The sequence below is a fragment of the Rutidosis leptorrhynchoides genome, chromosome 4 (assembly GCF_046630445.1).
Source record: "Rutidosis leptorrhynchoides isolate AG116_Rl617_1_P2 chromosome 4, CSIRO_AGI_Rlap_v1, whole genome shotgun sequence".
NCBI lineage: Eukaryota > Viridiplantae > Streptophyta > Magnoliopsida > Asterales > Asteraceae > Rutidosis > Rutidosis leptorrhynchoides.
In genome coordinates, this window is record NC_092336.1 from 61,454,819 (window position 1) to 61,473,322 (window position 18,504).

At 33.7% G+C, this 18,504-nt stretch overlaps 3 protein-coding genes across 3 annotated transcripts; all 3 read left to right on the forward strand.

Moving 5' to 3' along the window:
* Positions 1-4,472: 4,472 nt before the first annotated feature.
* On the forward strand, positions 4,473-7,821 carry LOC139839648 (AT-hook motif nuclear-localized protein 5-like). The gene is made up of 6 exons (XM_071829774.1): positions 4,473-4,657; positions 4,738-5,508; positions 6,361-6,428; positions 6,584-6,715; positions 7,259-7,420; positions 7,513-7,821. The coding sequence occupies exons 2-6, from the start codon at positions 5,004-5,006 to the stop codon at positions 7,618-7,620; spliced, it is 975 nt and encodes a 324-aa protein (XP_071685875.1). The 5' UTR covers positions 4,473-4,657; positions 4,738-5,003; the 3' UTR covers positions 7,621-7,821.
* Positions 7,822-9,921: 2,100 nt separating this feature from the next.
* Positions 9,922-10,485, forward strand: LOC139840676 (kiwellin-1-like). Its single transcript, XM_071830927.1, has one exon. It carries the CDS (start codon positions 9,922-9,924, stop codon positions 10,483-10,485), a length of 564 nt encoding a protein of 187 aa, XP_071687028.1.
* A 3,342-nt stretch (positions 10,486-13,827) lies between these two features.
* LOC139840674 (RNA-binding NOB1-like protein) lies at positions 13,828-17,985 on the forward strand. Its single transcript, XM_071830925.1, has 5 exons — positions 13,828-14,172; positions 15,084-16,089; positions 16,614-16,782; positions 17,006-17,122; positions 17,571-17,985. Exons 1-5 carry the CDS (start codon positions 13,839-13,841, stop codon positions 17,715-17,717), a joined length of 1,773 nt encoding a protein of 590 aa, XP_071687026.1. The 5' UTR covers positions 13,828-13,838; the 3' UTR covers positions 17,718-17,985.
* Positions 17,986-18,504: the final 519 nt, after the last annotated feature.

The window sequence follows — 18,504 nt, forward strand, 5'->3', positions numbered from 1 at the left end:
TTATTATTATTATTATTATTATTATTATTATTATTATTATTATTATTATTATTATTATTATTATTATTATTATTATTATTATTATTAGTATTAATATTATTACCATTGTAATTATTATTATCATCAAGAAAGTATTATGATATTTATATAAATGAGAAGTTAGTAAAATACGATTTATGATATAAGTTATTATAAATCTTAATCAAAAATATAATTTTGTATGTAGGTTAAAAATAATAATAACTAAGTTATGATCATAGATTAACTATAGGTATGATTATCATATATATGTAAATTTAATATAATTACAGTAAATATATTATTATTATTATTATTACCATTAAGATTATTATTATTAGAATTAACATTATTAATATTATTATTAGTATTATTATTATTATTATAAAAATTAGTATTTTCAGTATCACTATTAAGATTATTATTATTAATTTACTAAATAAATGTTATATATATATAAGAAAAATATATTTATTACATATAACTTAACTACATTGATATTTTATAATAAATACAAATTATCTATCTAGTATATATAAAAATAAATATATTTAATTAAGTTATTAATGAAATACATAATTTATTAAGATAACATTTATAATATATATAAACTTGTTCGATTACTATTTGGTGTTAATATATATATATATTGGATATAGGTTCGTGAATCCGAGGCCAACCCTGCATTGTTCAATTTAGTCATATGTATTTTTACTACAAAATACATTAGGTGAGTTCATTTGCTCCCTTTTTACATCATTACATTTTTGGGCTGAGAATACATGCAAATGCTTTATTAACTGTTTTACAATATTTATATGCGTGAGTTAATTAGATTCCCTTTTACTCTTTACATTTTTGGGACTGAGAATACATGCGCTGTTTTTACAACTGCTTTATTAAATGCTTTTGAAATATATCTTGAACTGCGAATACATGAAATGCTTTTATAAATGTTTGACGAGATAGACACAAGCAAAACATTCCTCGAATAAATTATTATGCAGACAGAAGTTATGCGGATTATTATTGAATTATGTGGACATGATAATTGCCACCATTGAATTATGTGAACATGATAATTGCCACCATTAAATTATGTGAACATGATAATTGGCACCATTGAATTATGTGGACATGATAATTGCCACCATTGAATTATGTGGACATGATAATTGCCACCAGTTGATATGAATGTTATGTATCGAGAGAATGATTTTATACACAGGTTATGTGTATGTTATTTTTATGCACAAGATATGTGTACGGTTACTAAGATTTATGAAAAATGGTTGCGTACACGATAAAGGTGTACTGTATTTAAAAGATATCGCATGTACATTACAGGTGGGTGTAGGATTCGGGCCCATTTGTACTATGCAGCATTTAAATCTTGTGGTCTATCAAAATGATGAATTTTATTGTTTTATGATAAACTTATGAACTCACCAACCTTTTGGTTGACACTTGAAAGCATGTTTGTTCTCAGGTATGAAAAAAATATTCCGCTGTGCATTTGCTCATATTACATGGAGCCGTTCAAGGCATATAGAGGTCAGAACCTCGCAATGGGACCAACTGTTGAAGACTTCGTCCAGATGGATTAGGACGGGTCCTTTCATAGTACATACATCTAAAAGCTGTGTATTGTACGAGTACGAATACGGGTGCATACGAGTAGAATTGTTGACGAAACTGAACGAGGATGTAATTGTAAGCATTTTTGTTAAGTAGAAGTATTTTGATAAGTGTCTTGAAGTCTTTCAAAAGTGTATGAATACATATTAAAATACTACATGTATATACATTTAACTGAGTCGTTAAGTCATCGTTAGTCGTTACATGTAAATGTTGTTTTGAAACCTTTAGGTTAACGATCTTGTTAAATGTTGTTAACCCATTGTTTATTATATCTAAATAGATGTTAAATTATTACATTATCATGATATTATGATATATTAATATATCTTAGTATGATATATATACAGTTAAATGTTGTTACAACGATAATCGTTACATATATGTCTCGTTTCGAAATCATTAAGTTAGTAGTCTTGTTTTTACATATGTAGTTCATTGTTAATACACTTAATGACATGTTTACTTATCATTTATCATGATTAAACATAGTGTATCAATATCTTAATATGATTCATATGTATTTAGTAAGACGTTGTTATAACGATAATCGTTATATATATCGTTTCGAGTTTCTTAATTCAATAAACTCAATTTTATGTATATAACTCATTGTTCAAATACATAATGAGATACTTACTTATCATAATATCATGTTAACTATATATATAATCATATATATGTCATCATATAGTTTTTACAACTTTTAACGTTCGTGAATCACCGGTCAACTTGGGTGGTCAATTTTCTATATGAAATCTATTTAAATTAATCAAGTATTAACAAGTTTGATTGCTTAACATGTTGGAAATACTTAATCATGTAAATAACAATTTCATTTAATATATATAAACATGGAAAAGTTCGGGTCACTACAGAGAGGCCCACCAAATTGACCACCAATATCACAAGCGCCAACTGGGCACATTGACCAAATCCTTTGCACAAATTTAAATTTTCACGTCAATTTGTCTAGGTTAGATGAAAAGTCAGCCTCCGTGGAAACATGAGACTCGTACTTGAGACAATTGGAAACATGAAACTCATCCTTGAGACCACTCGAAACATGAGAAGAAACAGCCACATGCTCATGGAAATTTGAACTGCTTTTATTGGAAGATGAGAGATGAAATACATTTTATCCACCACATATGTTCATCACATGTTTTTCGGTGACGTGACTTCCGACCATCATATATTTTGTGTTTTGTTATGATTATATTAGTATGATCAATTGATATGAATATACAAATATCATTGGCATCTAAGTGTTCACAGATTAAATTCCGTTTTTCCTGAAAAAATAAATAAAAACTAAATATATATAAACAGTATAACTGAATTACAATTTGTATAGATTCATCAATCTTTTTAGTTGTCCATTGGCCACGTCTATAACCAACATTGCACAAACTCTAAACAAATATCAAACATACAATTGACCCAACAAATACATAACTTGCGTCTAAGATGTACAATTCTGAAAAAACCATCATTGTGTATATTGTCATCTTACTAAGTGGCGCGAACAAGTGATATTTTGATGCAAATGGAATCAACTCTATACCCATAGGAGGACCTAATTCACCATACGCATTCGCACAAACAAATGGACGAACAGTTGAAGTTCGAAACATCGTCTGAAACATCAAATGACCATGCATCAAAGACACTCCGCCCTCGATTTGTAGAAGATGACACGTCAAGGACAAAATAAGTCAAGGATGTATGGTGACTCTGAATATGAAATCAAATCCGCTAGGTAGAATAAATTGTCACAACCAAGTACAAATAAAAACTCAATAATAACATGTGATTCATTGGAGTCGGATGATGCTTTTGCGAGATGTGTGAGGAACTATGCAGAAGAGTACAATGAAACCACCTCGGAAACACTAAAACGAAGCAAACAAGAAGATGTTTTCAATGTAAAGCTAGAGAAACCATCCAATTGAAACACGCATAACATAACATATGTTATAAGAAAAATTCGTCGACTAAAAACATCAATGAACACACTAAACCGTAAATAAATAAATAAATAAAGAAAAAAAACTACCATAAAAAAGTAGCAATTAACAATAATTAGAATTTTTAGATATTAAAAGAATCCATAAATAAATAAATGTGAGGAAAATGTAATACTATAAAATTCGATTTTCTTGAAAAAAAGTAGGTAAGGTTTGACTATATAGTGCTACTTTAGATGAATTTTTGCAGCCGATTGCTTTGTTTATCAATGTTTAAAAAGTTAGAACAAAAAGGTTTTGTCACTTGTAGCTAGGGGTGTTCATTTTCGGATATCCGAAATTCGGATATCCGAATTTTCGGATATCCGAAAATTCGGATAGTGAAAAACCCCATCCGAAATCCGAATCCGAAATTTCGGATATCCGATTTTCGGATATCCGAAATTTCGGATTCGGATATCGGATTATCCGAATATCCGATATTTTTTAAGAACTTCCAATATTTTCGGATAATTTGGATATTTTTCGGATATTTCGGATATTTTTTCGGATATTTCGGATATTTTTTCGGATATTTCGGATAGTTTTCGAATAATTTTCGGATTTTTTCGGATTTTTTTCGGAATTTCGGATATTCGGATATCCGAATATCCGAAAATTTTGAAAACTCCATCCGATATCCGAATCCGAAAAATCGGATATCCGATTTTCGGATATCCGAATTTTCGGATATCCGATTTTTCGGATATTTTCGGATTCGGATTTCGGATAATTCGAATTCGGATTTCGGATTCGGATATTTTGAACACCCCTACTTGTAGCTTGTTCTCCTCTAATATATCTAATATATGGAGTAATTCAAAACGCTTCAATCCCGTTTTACTTTTGTCTTTTACCTTTCCCTTCCTATTTCTCTTTCCCATAACTCCTCCTTATATCAATTTCATCTACAACTTCAATTTCAAATTTAGGGTTTTTCAATTCACTTGCAAAATCGCCCAAAAAAACTCCCGTTTCACCGTCGTACACAGGTTTGTTTGCCCTAATTGCTTATATTCCCTTACATTCTTTTGATTGGACTCTAACCTTTGTCTGATTGTGTGATTTGTAGGTGTTTGAGATTACAAAGCTTGAATCTTTCTTCAAAAAGGTTCAGTCTTTTGCTAGTTTATGTAACCTTTTAGCGTTAAATTGGTTCTCCAAACTGTTCAGAAGAACCCATGTTAAACCCTTGACAAATTCCCAATTTTGCGTTGTGGGTTTTGCTCAATTGTGCTTTTTAGGTTAGAATTTTGGTAATTGTAGTAGTTAGAGGTGGGTTGAGGTTAGTTATTTGGTAAGTTTTGTGGGTTGGGTGGAAGATTAGTGAGTAAATGCATGGATGGAAGGGAAGGAATTCCATCCTTTTATCTCAATAAAGGGTTTCATGGGTCAGGGTCGAATACAGGGTCGGGTAATCCAGGTGGTGGTTTCAGTGCCCTGCCACCTGGTTTCAAGACTCAAATGAACCCTAATTTATCTTCACATAGCCATACTAATGTGAGGGCAGTTTCATCAATGGGCCCACCATTTCAATTGGAACACAGCCCATCACCTGCTGGTTTCCCTCATGGATTTAATATGGATGGCGGTGGTAGTGGCGGTGGGAGTGATGATCGCGGTGGCGGTGTGGTGTCTATTCCCACCCCTGGAAGTGGTAATGAGAGTGTTGTAAAGAAAAGAAGAGGGAGACCTAGAAAATATGCTCCTGAGGGGTCTCACATGGCGTTGGGACTAAAACCTGCATCATCGGTTGCATCGCCTGATCCAAATACTCCGACTCCGGAAAAAAAGAGAGGGAGGCCTCCTGGTAGTGGACGGAAGCAACAGCTTGCTAATGTTGGTACGTTGACGGTTGTTAGTTACTCAGCATTATAATATGGAATTATGTAGATTACTATTTTACATCAATGTATTGTGGGTATGTATGATTGTTTCGTTATTATAGTACTTTACTTTGTATCTTTGATTGACCCAAGTGGTATGGAACTTGAACCCTGTTGGGCCATTGGAAAATAGTAATGTATAGCTTATGGTCATGGTTTTAGTTGGTTTGGAGTCAAATTTGTGACTAATTGGAGTCAAAATGGTTAAATACGACCGACAACAAATAAATCTTAATTTCTTGTGATAAGGTTTTTATTTTTTATTTTAATTATAGCGACAGAAGGATGTATACACTTAGTATACACGTTTGGGTTACTTTGGATTCATTCAATACATTTCCATGTTAGCTAAATTTTGTAATCTTACCTGTTTGAGCTGCTAGAAATAATACATAACCTAAGCGACCCATTAAAAAGTAAATGGGACAAAGTTGGCCACATAGAGGTTTTAATATATATTATATATTGTCCTTCCATGGGCATGAATGTTTTGTTATGAACTACAAGTCTGCAAGTCTTTTAGAATTCCTTATAAGCGGTTGATCGTAACATATCACTCTGATTTTAGCACATTTTGGTCAATCTAATGAATGCAACAGATAGTTTAGTTCAACAATTAATACACGTTAAGTAACATGTACGAACTCTTGAGATGCATTTGTCATAATTGTTGATACTCTCTTATAAACATACAAGTTCCATCGCTTAGTAGCTATGTAGGTTGAATTTTCAATCCTAACGTCACTTCGGCTTTATACTTATAATGTGTTTTTTTCCACTGTTTTTTTTTTATCCAAAAATGATGTCAGGTGAATGGATGCATAATTCAGCAGGATCGGCTGTCACACCTCATATAATCCATATTTCTATTGGAGAGGTATGTGATAATCTTTATATCTAGATTGATCAAAGGAACCTTGTGGACCAGAATAGTATTATTGGTACTTTGTTGTTATTAATTACCTATTAAACAACGATTTTGGATTCTATATTTGATCATTCTATATGCGAATTTGAATGTATATGTTTTAGGATGTTGCAGAAAAGATATTATCTTTTGCGCAACAGAGGCAAAGGGCTTTGTGCATCTTGTCAGGCAATGGTAGTGTTTCTGCTGTGACGTTACGTCAATTTTCGTCTTCTGGTGGTACCGTGACTTATGAGGTTAAAACCCACTCTCCCTCTTTTTTTTTCTTTCTTTTTTTTTTTTTTGTACTTGAAAAATATAAAGGTGGTAAAATGGGCAATGGGTCAAAACATGTAGTTATTAATTAGTTGTCAAAATGGGTGTAGTTGAGTTAACGTAAAATAATATCTGTCCAAAATCTTTTAATCATCAGAATTAGCATGATGTCAAATTCAGTAGCAGATGTTTCATTACTTTAATAAAATACTTTATTTGAACAAACTGATTTAGGAGGTTATATATTATATATTTATATAAATTAGACTCTGGTGACTTTCAGCCCAATGCTATTTTAGCTAATCAGATTTATATTTCTTTGACTCTTTGGAGATGCAACATACTCTGCCCATTCATACGTAAATGGCTAAAAAATTTTTGAAAAGTGTAAATGGGTCGAAAATGCCTTTTCAACTAAATTAATTTATAAGCAACTACAGCATTACATGAATGTAAGACCAAAACCTCAGACTGGTTTTGAGCTAATTTGATCCATGATTCTTGCATTATATTAATTGTTTTAGGGTCGTTTTGAGATACTCTGCATATCGGGTTCTTATCTGCTTGCTGAAAGTGGAAGCCCCCGCAACCGAACTGGCAGTCTTAGTGTGTCTGTATGTAGTTCTGATGGTCAAGTTATAGGTGGTGCCATTGGCGGTAAACTTATCGCCTCCACCCTAATACAGGTATCATTAACGGACCCACATTTCTATTGTTCTCTTCACTTTTATCTTCTCCATAATCACAAATTCTCTTTTTATTTTGTTGCTGGTGGCAGGTGGTGGTTTTAAGTTTCTTGTATGGTGGTGGTGGAGATTATTATAAGCCAAAGGAAATTGAGCTACCTTCGGGAGACGAAAAGAGTCCTGGAGTTCAATTAAACTAGACATTGCATTGTGTAGATTATCGGTGGGCTATGTGTTAATGTATCTGTAACAACTGAAGTCGGCATCTTTATGTTTGTTTAGCTGTAGAAACTTATCTTTTGATTTTGCCCATTTGTAGCTAGTATCATTTGATGAGTTGGGATCAGAAAAGGTTATCTTCTTTGAGGATGGATTAATGTTCATTTCTGGTATTTGTTTATGGAGTTTTTCACAAGTTCATGTTTCTTGAATTTTAATGTCTTTAATCAGATGATACGATACAACTGACAACGTAAGATTGACCATATTTACAAGATTTGGCATCAAGAGACATCCATCGAACTTGTCAATTTTGGTCAAATAAAACTTTTCTGACAGGAAAGAACAATCTATATGACAATAAGCAGGTTACTTTTTACACCGGCTGATATGGGTTTGCCATGGCTTGTCATGACTCACATAGCCATCAACCTATCATGGTTTCCGCCATTGTAGTGTTCGTTCTTTATAGATCAGCAGGGATACTAAAACTCTATGTTTCCCTTGGATACATAACAAACTCATCCCGTAAGAGCTGGATGTTCGTAAAATACCTCCACCGAATAACCCCATGTGGTAGAAACGAGTATCATCCCACTTCGCTTTGTCAAGGGTTGTAAATCTTTGGAATTTTGGAAAGAGTGGGACTCGAACTTGCGCTCATTTTAACCAAGGCTTCTACATGACGGGGTCCAACTTCTAAGACAAAGGGGGTTCGTTATGTGTATGGTGTAAGGGAAAGGAGTGGGCCAATAGACAAAAATATAAACGGTTGTATATCGATCATTATAAAAAAAAATATCTACTAATAATATAAACGGCCGTAACATTAATTTATAAGGAACCGTTGGAGATATATAACGGTTCTCGTAAAAATTAAAATTTTCAATGCATATAAAAATTTAATATTACTGAAAGTAATCAACAAACAAAATATTTTCAAAGAAATCACATCAAAGTGTTTTTTTCAAAGACAATTGTCATTTCATTATACTTAAACTATTTTTTTTAAATTAAAACGACATACTTAGTATTTTGAAAGCAAAGTCGTTGAAATTTTTATAGTCAATATGCTCCAATACATCATTAATAAAATATTCAACGTCAATCGTTACTGCTCTTATTTAAATTATTAAATAATTAATAATCAAGGTATCATCAATTAAAGGGATTTGCAGCTATCTTCTTTTTTGCTTCATAATATTTGAGTTAGTCTACTTTACTTTCAATTGCACAAAATTGTTTTAGAATTAATGTATTTTTTTCTTTCGATCATTCGCGTCTTTCAAAATTTTAGACCCACTTGCACACTCTCTAAGAGCCCCTGATAACTACATTATAGTTATACATATCTTCAACACATTTTAAAAGTGAAGACTGAGAATAACCATTCTTAGTTCAAAATGAATTATATAAATATGCAACCTTATGAAAAGAAAAACCACAGGGACAATGTCATTTGTGTAGCTGATATATTCATATTAAGTTGGTTTTATAAAGGAAAGGAAAAGAACATAGTAATGTTCACAACTTATGAAACTTAGCAGAGGTCAAACTATAACATCAAATACTAACATGTTCCCTTATTGTACTTTAGTTTGGAGATTCTTATAAATGTTTTCTTTCATAATTACAGTATATTTCCTGAAAGTCAGATTGCCCCGGGGAAGTTTTACCGACTCGTATTCAGGACCCAAGTTCGACCCGCCTGCCCCTCGAGATGGTTTAAGGTTCGGATCCCTGTAATGTGGTTCTGGTTTCTGTCCGAAAGCGGGTGCGTGCGTGGCAAATGAGATGTATTCAATGTCATATACTTGCCTTTAAAAAACAGTAATTTTTTACAACATGTTCCCTTTTATGAAAGCGACCTTTCCATGTATCTCGCGAAGGATAATTTTTTATTTCGGTTTAGGCTGGATAACATTTTCCTATTCATGTCATTTGAAACCGCAATGATCAAATGGTTTAAAACTTTAATTAGAGACTCGAGTAGATAAAAGTCACAAAACTAGCTCTCATTTAGTCATTTTTGTAAAATAAAAGGAAGGAAAAGATTCTTTTGCTAACTTTAGCTACTACTAAAATACACTAATACCTTTATCAAAATTCCATAATATAACTTTTGTGGTGCAATTGTGATTTGTGCAACAAACTTGGAAGTCAAACAAAGAACTCCTCTTGTTACTTAACATACACTTGCAACCACCTCTATAAAACTGGCTCATGTTAATGGTTTTAATTCATCTCCAAACCTAACCAACTAGTTCACTCAATTTAACACCATGACAAAACCAAACCAATCAAATCTTCTAGCCCTCATCGCGCTCCTTTCGATCTCTTGTCTAGCTACAATTATCGAAGCACAAGTTTGCAGCCCGAGCAGGCGCCTTAAGGGTAAGAAACCACCAGGAGGCCACTGTTACCATAACGAGGCCGAATGCTGCAAAGAAGAGAAATTTTACGAAACATACCGCTGCTCACCACCCGTATCACGAAGAACGCAAGCTATCCTAACACTAAACAGCTTCGAAAAGGGTGGTGATGGCGGGTGGGCGTCACAATGTGACGAGAAATTTCATTCTGATAAGAGTAAAGTTGTGGCATTATCGACTGGTTGGTATAATAATGGGAAAAGGTGTCTTAAGTTTATTACGATTTATGGTAACGGTAGGAGCGTGCAAGCTAAGGTGGTCGATCAGTGTGATTCGACGATGGGGTGTGATGATGAGCATGCTTATCAACCGCCGTGCAGGAATGATATTGTGGATGCATCGCATGCGGTTTGGGAGGCGCTCGGTGTACCGAGAAAGGACCGTGGTTGGATGAAGGTTACTTGGTCTGACTAATTGAGGTTTCAAGGCATCTACAGTACTATTACCATTACCATAAGACAATAAAGAATGTACAATAAAGTGATTTATTTACTCTTATTAATGGTCTAATTTCAGATGCAGTTTTTGTTTCAACTGCAACTTCCAGTTACGATTGAATGTTCGTTCGTACTTCATCGGCAACGATCACATTTCATTAACCATGAATGTTAAAGACAAAAAAAGTACATGTAACGGTTCATTTCATTAATAAAAAGTTTGCTTACATATGAATTTCTGTATATTACAAGAAAACATTAGGGCTATGCGTGGTACGGGACCGGACCAAACTATCTCGGTTCAGTTCTGTCCCGAGTCCCATTTTATATTAAAAAGTCGGACCAAGGACCGGACCATATGATATCGGTTCGGTTCTCAAAAATTCGGTTCGGTTCTGGGAAAAGAACCTTCCCGTTTCATAATCATACGATATGTAAAATAGCGCGTGAGAAAGCGCGTTTCAATTACTACGTACGTTAAATCCCGCCTTTGCGAACGTCTATACGAAGATTAAACCTTTTAAGTTACCTTTAAGTGTATAAAGTTTATTATTTAATTAGTTGGGTACTTGCTTCTTGTTTTCCCTCGGTAGATTTTATAATAGATAGTTTGTAGTAATAGTTTGGGTGTTATCTGTTATTGATAGGGTTTTAGTTTGCTGTTACTATAAAGTAGGTTTTGTCATGAAATTATTTCTTTTATTGTTTAATAATTGTATGTATTTTTCAATTTTTATCCAACACCTGCATACCTTATGAATTATTTAATTTAAACAATTTACAAAGGTAACATGTTTTATATCTTAACTTTGATAAACGTTTATTCAAGTTTTGATAAAAGTCGAAATTTAGTAGACGCACTGATTTGCATATATGCTCGAGATGTGCTTTCTTGTTACCTAAACTTTTCATCTACATAATAAAATGTAAATATTTCGATCCGGTCCGTTTCCTGTTTTTTCGGGTTCGGTCCGTCCCGTACCGAAAACCGAAAAAAATGAAAATTGAGGACCATGGACCGTACCGAAACTCATCTGTCCGGTTCGGTTCTAGTCCTGTTCGGTCTGCAACGGAGAGAAAAGAAAGAAAAGAAGAAGAGAGAAAAACAATTTTTTGTTTAATGTGTTGTGAATTCAATACACATGTATGTGTACAGCAACTACCAACAAGTTGGTTTTCTGCTTGGAATAAAATACACGATATATATCAATGATTTGCAGAAGACGTACTTTTGTATTCGAAAGGAAAATTACGGCTTATGTGTGAACAGTGGCGACTCCACCCTTGGTGGAGTGGGGTCCTATGACCCCATTAAATTAAAACTTTTTTAGACGATCTACTATTAAAATCGTATAGGACACCGCTAAATTTAATCATAGTACCCCATATATTTTTAAAATTTATGGTTATTTAAAGGTAAACAACCACTAGAGTACCCTCAAATTATAATTAGTTTTGAAAAAAAAAAAATTAGGACCCCATTAGGTTTTCATTCTAGAATCGCCACTGTGTGTGAAGTCGAAAAAGAAAGTTTGAAGGTAAGAACTTTTAATTCGCGGACGGGAAACGCGAAAAGAAAGAAGGTAGAAAGGCGGCGGCCAACCGTTTTCAGTGGCGGCGGCAGAAAAGAAGCGGAAGAAACCTAAGAATCTGATACCATATAAGATAGTAGAAACCCGTCGGTATTAACATATTATTAATCAACTATATATAGAGTACAACGAAACCCTAATTCTACCTAAATTCTAATGGACCGAGCCCACTATACAATCGGATTGGGCCGTCCTATAATACAATAGTCTAATACTCCCCCGCAGTTGGAGCGGGAGGAAGTTACAAACGCTCAAACTGAAACATAAAAATATATAAAGACATATTCTGCGGATACACATACAAATATTGATAAAACTAAAAATATAAACAATGTCTTCATGTAAAAGTTTTGACTTTGTTATTCAGCAACGTGTTCAACTTTACGATCTTGCGATTGATGAGAGATTTGTTATCAAAGCAAAGATATATATATATATATATAAATAAAAATATATATCAGAGCTAAGGATGGACTCTTGGGCTTATATGTTGGACATGTTGTTGAACTATACGATTTATTAATTCTGTCATGGTATCATAGCTAAGGTGGACGGTTTGTTCTACAGCGAGTCCGAGTCAGGCCGCCATGTGTGTGCCGCCGTCGCTACAAAGAGATTGAGTCAGACTTTCTTCTTCTTCTCTTGCCGCCATCTCTACAACCGTTCCACGCCTCGATGTGAGGGGGCGTATTGGGAAGTTATCCCACATCGGTCATGGACAAAAACAAATGTACGCATATAAGACTAAGGGGGAGTCCCTATATCACCAATTGGTTTTAGAAAATGATGATCTTTTAGACTTATATGTTGTGCATATTGTTAAACTATACGATTTATCAATTCTGTCAGGTCCTCGATTTTTTCGATTTGTTCCCGTACCATGCACACCCCTAGAGAACATTATGGAGCTACTCCGTATAACGCATATAGAGAGGAAAGCTCATTTATTGACATATATAATTAGGGAGGATATTGTTACTACTTACTAGCATGGAAATGAGTCGAGATAGTTGTGAATTACTCAGACTCGATTTATTAAAAACAAAAACACGATTCGAATCAAGCTTAAAGGAATTCGAGCTCGCGTATTGAACATATTTTTTATATCATTTAATTAACGAGCTCGAACTTTAGCTTTTTATAGCAAGCTTGAACATGTTCACCGGTCTAAATGAACATTTCCATTTACATACATTGATTTTTTTAAACTTTTTTTATAAAATTAAAAAAATAACTTTTATACTACGTATATAATACTTAAATAATAAGACAAAATTAGCTGAAGTTAGAAGTTTATTTTTGAAGTTGGAAGCTAGAACTTATTATTTTTCATAAGTGTTTGATAAAATAGATAGAAATTGAGCTTATTATAGTAAATTGACCAAATAGGACAATAATAATATGTAAAATTATAATGGAGGGCTTTTTAGTAATTGACTAATTGTACATGTCATAAACTGTAATTTTTTCTGTAAGCTACTTGTAATGAGTTTATTTTTTTAAATCAAACAATATTTATAAGTTTTTTAAACTCATAAACTAACTTTTATTTTGTGTGATTCAACACACCCGAAGTACTTACAAAATGCTCTATAGTCTATACTCTAGGGACTAGAAACAGAAAAGAAAATATATAAAGGACCGAACCGTATATAACCTTCTACTTGTCTGCTTGTATTTTTATACATACTGCTAACTAGGGTTTTAATTCAATCTTTTTTCACACAACAAAACCTACATGGAGTCACCAAATCCAGTTCCAACTACATGCTGGAGCAACATAGTAAAACAACCACCGCCACCTGAAAACCCTAATAATCACCACCATGATCAATCACAATCAGCCGCAGCTCTCGTCGGCAGCTGCAAATCCACCAAAGGCATTGCCGTCGCCGTTATCGATGCAAACGCAATTATACAAGGCGGTGAACAGTTGCACCACGCCGCCGATAAATTCGTCTCCGTTACTGATGTTATTCGTGAAATACGAGATCCTACTTCGCGCCACCGCCTCAATTTCCTTCCGTTCACCGTTGATAACATGGAACCCTCACCTGAATCACTCGATAAAGGTTTTATTTCGCTTTTTCTCTCTCGATTATTTGGAACCTAAATTATTGAATCGATCCTTAAATTCGTTTTTGTGAAAAATGATTTTTCTTATAAATAATTTCTGGTGTTATTGAGGACATTCACCTGAATCACATGACATTTTGTTATAAATACCATTTATAATTTATTCAATTATAACCATTAAAAGGCATAACATTTTTACCTTAATTTTGTATTTTTAGGTAATCTATGTTTATTTTGACCCTTAATTTTGTATTTTAGGTAATCTATTTTGTATTTTAGGTAATCTATGTTTATTTTGACGTTCAAAGGATTGTTTTATCAAATGTTAATAAAAAAGAGGAGTATCGTCACTTTTAAGTTCTCTGTTAAAAAATCAACTATATCCTATATTTTTAAAGTAAATCATATGCAAGCCTGATCCTTGGCACTTACCTGAGGATAGTCCTCGTGAATGATGATTCTTAAGAACCGGATGTCTACTTAATTTTTGTTATGTTCGTAGAAGATTAACGACACACGTATGTGCCAATTACAAGGCTTGCATATGTTCGTTATCCTTAGGTAAGTGCCAATGATTAGGCTTGCATATGATTTACTTAAAAAATGGAGTATCGTTAATTTTTCAACGGAGTTAACTTAAAATAAACATACTCCTCTTTTTTATTAACATTCGATTAAACAATCCTTTAAACATCAAAATAAACATACATTACCTATATTAGGAAGTTGAGGTAAAAAGGTTACCTTTTAGTGAAATATCCCTATTATAAATTAGACTTCTTTGAATGTGTGTGTTGTATATTTGAGTGATGGGACTAAGTTGATTAATGATTTGTTTGAGTGTAAAGTAGACTAGTTGAAAGGATGTGGATTAATCTAGAAAATGTGTTTGTGTATGGTTTTGTAGTTATTAGCTTTGCGAAGGCAACCGGAGATTTACAAACATTATCAGATGTTGATCTTAAGCTAATTGCTTTGACTCATACATTGGAGTCTCAGATTCATGGAACTAGCCATCTTCGAGATGCGCCTCCACCGATTCGCACCGTAAATGTAAAACGGCTTCCCGAGAAAGAGTTACCGGGTTGGGGGTCCAATGTTCCTAACTTAGCCCAATGGGAAGCATTAGAACATGCAGTTGGGGATGGTTCAGGACCCGAGTCAAGAATTCTTCCATTGAAAGATTTAAACATGAATGTTATTCCTGGCGATAAGGATCAGATTAATGAAGATGCTGCATCAGCAGATGGGTCTGAACAACAATATGGTGATGATGGTGTTGTTGGAAGACCTAAAAAGTATTTACCTAAAAAGAAAGAAGTTGTTATTGAAGGGAAAAAGATGGTTGCAGAGGGAATTGATGCATCACAGGGGCAAGTTGATGATAATGCAGATGATTGGCTCCCTGCTGTTAGTCGAAGCACTCATAGGAGGTTTTTAAGGAGGAAGGCTAGACGTGAAATGTCCGAGGCAGCATCTGTAAAAGATGATCAGAATGATGCAAACTCGCAGATTGATGATGCAAGTTTACCGGATTTGATCCATGAAGATGAGTTAAGTGTTAAAGAAAAGACTGAAACTGATGGACACGATGGTGGTGAAGATCTTTCAATAACATTGGATAATATGAGGCTCAATGAAGAATCAGTAAAGCCTTGTGAAGATGGTGAATTAGATGAGACCAAAAATGTGATTGAGCGGTTTGAACAGTTGGACATGAACAGTGAGACCAATGAAAGTATTGATGCATCATTTGTAGATGATGAAAGCAGTGAGCAGAGTTGGATGATAAGGTCACTTTCAGAGTCGAGTGTTGCTTGTGTTACTGGTGATTTTGCAATGCAGAATGTTATTCTGCAGATGGGTTTACGGCTAGTGGCACCAGGAGGAATGCAGATACGCGAGTTGCACAGGTTTGTTTTATTTTCGCCTTATTCTGTTCTTTCACACTGTTGAAGCTGGTAGTGACGGAAACATGGGCGGGTCTGTTAATGAGACAGAATCTGTAATATTTGTACTCCGATCTTTTTTCTTTAAATTGTTTCTATATGAAATATGATTGCAAAAACAAGTTATCAGCAGTTTAGCTTGGCTTCATATATTATAGTAAAGTTATCTTTAGAGGTTGTATGCACTTTGGGAGACTGCTGATCACTCATCCGTTTTTAGCCAAATATTTGGATTTAATCATCTGGATCCATTAGTGTAGAATGTAGCCCTGATAGGTTAAGTAGATGAGTTTTAATTTCCACCTAACATTATCTAAATATATTTACTTGTAATAGCTCTTGTATCAACATTTATATGCTCACTTACAATTTGTATTTTTGTTGCATATTTGGTGATTTGTATACTGTTGACTAAGATCACCTGTTCATGTATAAGCTTTGCATTATGATTATGAACACCCGTAGTCATTGGTTTTCTTAATTGACAGGTGGGTATTGAAATGTCATGCTTGCTTTAAGGTGACAATGGAGGTCGGTAAGATATTTTGTCCAAGTTGTGGGAATGGAGGTACTTTACGGAAAGTAGCTGTAACTGTTGGTGAAAATGGAGCTACGATAGCATCTCGTAGACCACGTATATCGTTGCGCGGCACTAAGGTTATTACTTTGAGTTATCTTTTATCAAGCAGGACTAGCTCTGATTTATTTTGTTTTCATGTAGATATACTCTTGTAAGGCATATAAAAACACATGCCACATATATTAAAGATAGTTCCGTAAAATAATTGAACATGTAGTGTTGTTTTTCATTGCGATGGTTTATTTACAAATTTTGATGGGTCATGTACTAATGATATATATTTGCTTGTGTTTTATGCAGTTTTCATTGCCTCTCCCGCAAGGAGGAAGAAATGCTATAACCAAGAACCCTATTTTGCGCGAAGATCAACTTCCACAAAAATTTCTGCATCCCAAATCAAAAAAGAAGAATAAAGAGGTAAAGTTCATCATGTTAAATCAACATCAGATTTCAATTTTTTTAGTCATGTCTAAATGGGTCAGTTCAGGTTGGCCCGCCAATAATCGTTTTTTTTTTTTTTTGAGAAACTATTACTGTGATGCTCTTACTAGATAAAGACAATACTGTTACATAACTCGATTCTGGAGTTAAGATACAACTCTAATCACTGTTAAGGATCGTATAGCCCAAACACAATGTCCTGCAATATAAGCCCAAGAGTCCATCCTTATTCTAAAACCAATTGGTGATAGAATGACTTTCCCTTAGACTTATATACATACATTTGTTTTGTCTCCCTCCTATGTGGGATAGGTTTGCACCCCAACAATCACAACCAATTTCAAGTTCATTTTCCCAATATTTACATCTGTTTGTAAAAAAGCTTATATTCATGTGCTTATTTGATTGAAGTTTATATTTATAGGTGGATGACATCTTTGCGACAAATGAATTGTTTACTCACCATACAGACAAGAGGGCTCCTCTGCAACCACCTGTAAGGAAAGCCCTTGCAGTTTTTAGTGGCAAAAGGAACCCAAATGACAATCACTATTCTCGTGCTATGCATTAGAAGTGTTCTTTTGGGTTTGCAGTTTGTGACTTTTCCCAAGTACTCGAAGACTCGAGTGCCGTGAGTTATATTTATTTATGATTTTAATCGCATAATGCAATTTTGGTTTCATTTCTTTTGGTTGATTTTGTTAGTAGATATTGCAGACTATCAATTGTCATTTAAACAAAAATGTATGAAGAAATATTTTTTGTATGTCAGGAAAATACACTGTAATTTTCAACAGGTTTATATCTCGTTATATCATGGGTGTTGTTGCAACAGTAGACTGTAGATGTTGCTTGCGACAGCTATTCAGTTATAGTCTTTACCAGTTGTGTGTGATTATTAATTATTAATATAAATATTTGCTGTTTATTGAAGCTAGTTTGAGTGGTAGAAATGTCAATATTACCCATTTCTGGTCAAAGTGGCAATATTAACCCATTTGTAACAAGTCTATTGATGTATTTTATCGTCGAATATCTAAACAGGTAAAATTACTATGTCACTATCACTTCACTATTCATTATGTATCGATTAGTTAATAATAATTATTTTCAAAACCCCTTAATTACCGTTAGATTAGATAATTAAGCATAATACAGATTAGATAATTAAGCATAATACCCCTGATCCAACCGTGCCTAATCATACACTAAAAACATTCTTAATTCTTAATCAAAATTATACCTACCCTTAAAAAAACAAAACACGCGGACCTTAATTTTTTCTATTCGGATCCTTACCCACCTAAATACGGATTAAATCCCTAAATCAATTCATCTTCTTCATCCATTCTACGATT

Excerpts from the sequence above, each read along its gene's own strand:
- LOC139839648 (XM_071829774.1), top strand. The coding sequence starts at position 5,004 with ATGGATGGAAGGGAAGGAATTCCATCCTTTTATCTCAATAAAGGGTTT. Across the intron at positions 6,429-6,583 it reads TCCATATTTCTATTGGAGAG|GATGTTGCAGAAAAGATATT; the intron begins GTATGTGATAAT and ends TATATGTTTTAG. Across the intron at positions 6,716-7,258 it reads GTGGTACCGTGACTTATGAG|GGTCGTTTTGAGATACTCTG; the intron begins GTTAAAACCCAC and ends TAATTGTTTTAG.
- LOC139840676 (XM_071830927.1), top strand. The coding sequence starts at position 9,922 with ATGACAAAACCAAACCAATCAAATCTTCTAGCCCTCATCGCGCTCCTT.
- LOC139840674 (XM_071830925.1), top strand. The coding sequence starts at position 13,839 with ATGGAGTCACCAAATCCAGTTCCAACTACATGCTGGAGCAACATAGTA. Across the intron at positions 14,173-15,083 it reads ACCTGAATCACTCGATAAAG|TTATTAGCTTTGCGAAGGCA; the intron begins GTTTTATTTCGC and ends ATGGTTTTGTAG. Across the intron at positions 16,090-16,613 it reads CAGATACGCGAGTTGCACAG|GTGGGTATTGAAATGTCATG; the intron begins GTTTGTTTTATT and ends CTTAATTGACAG.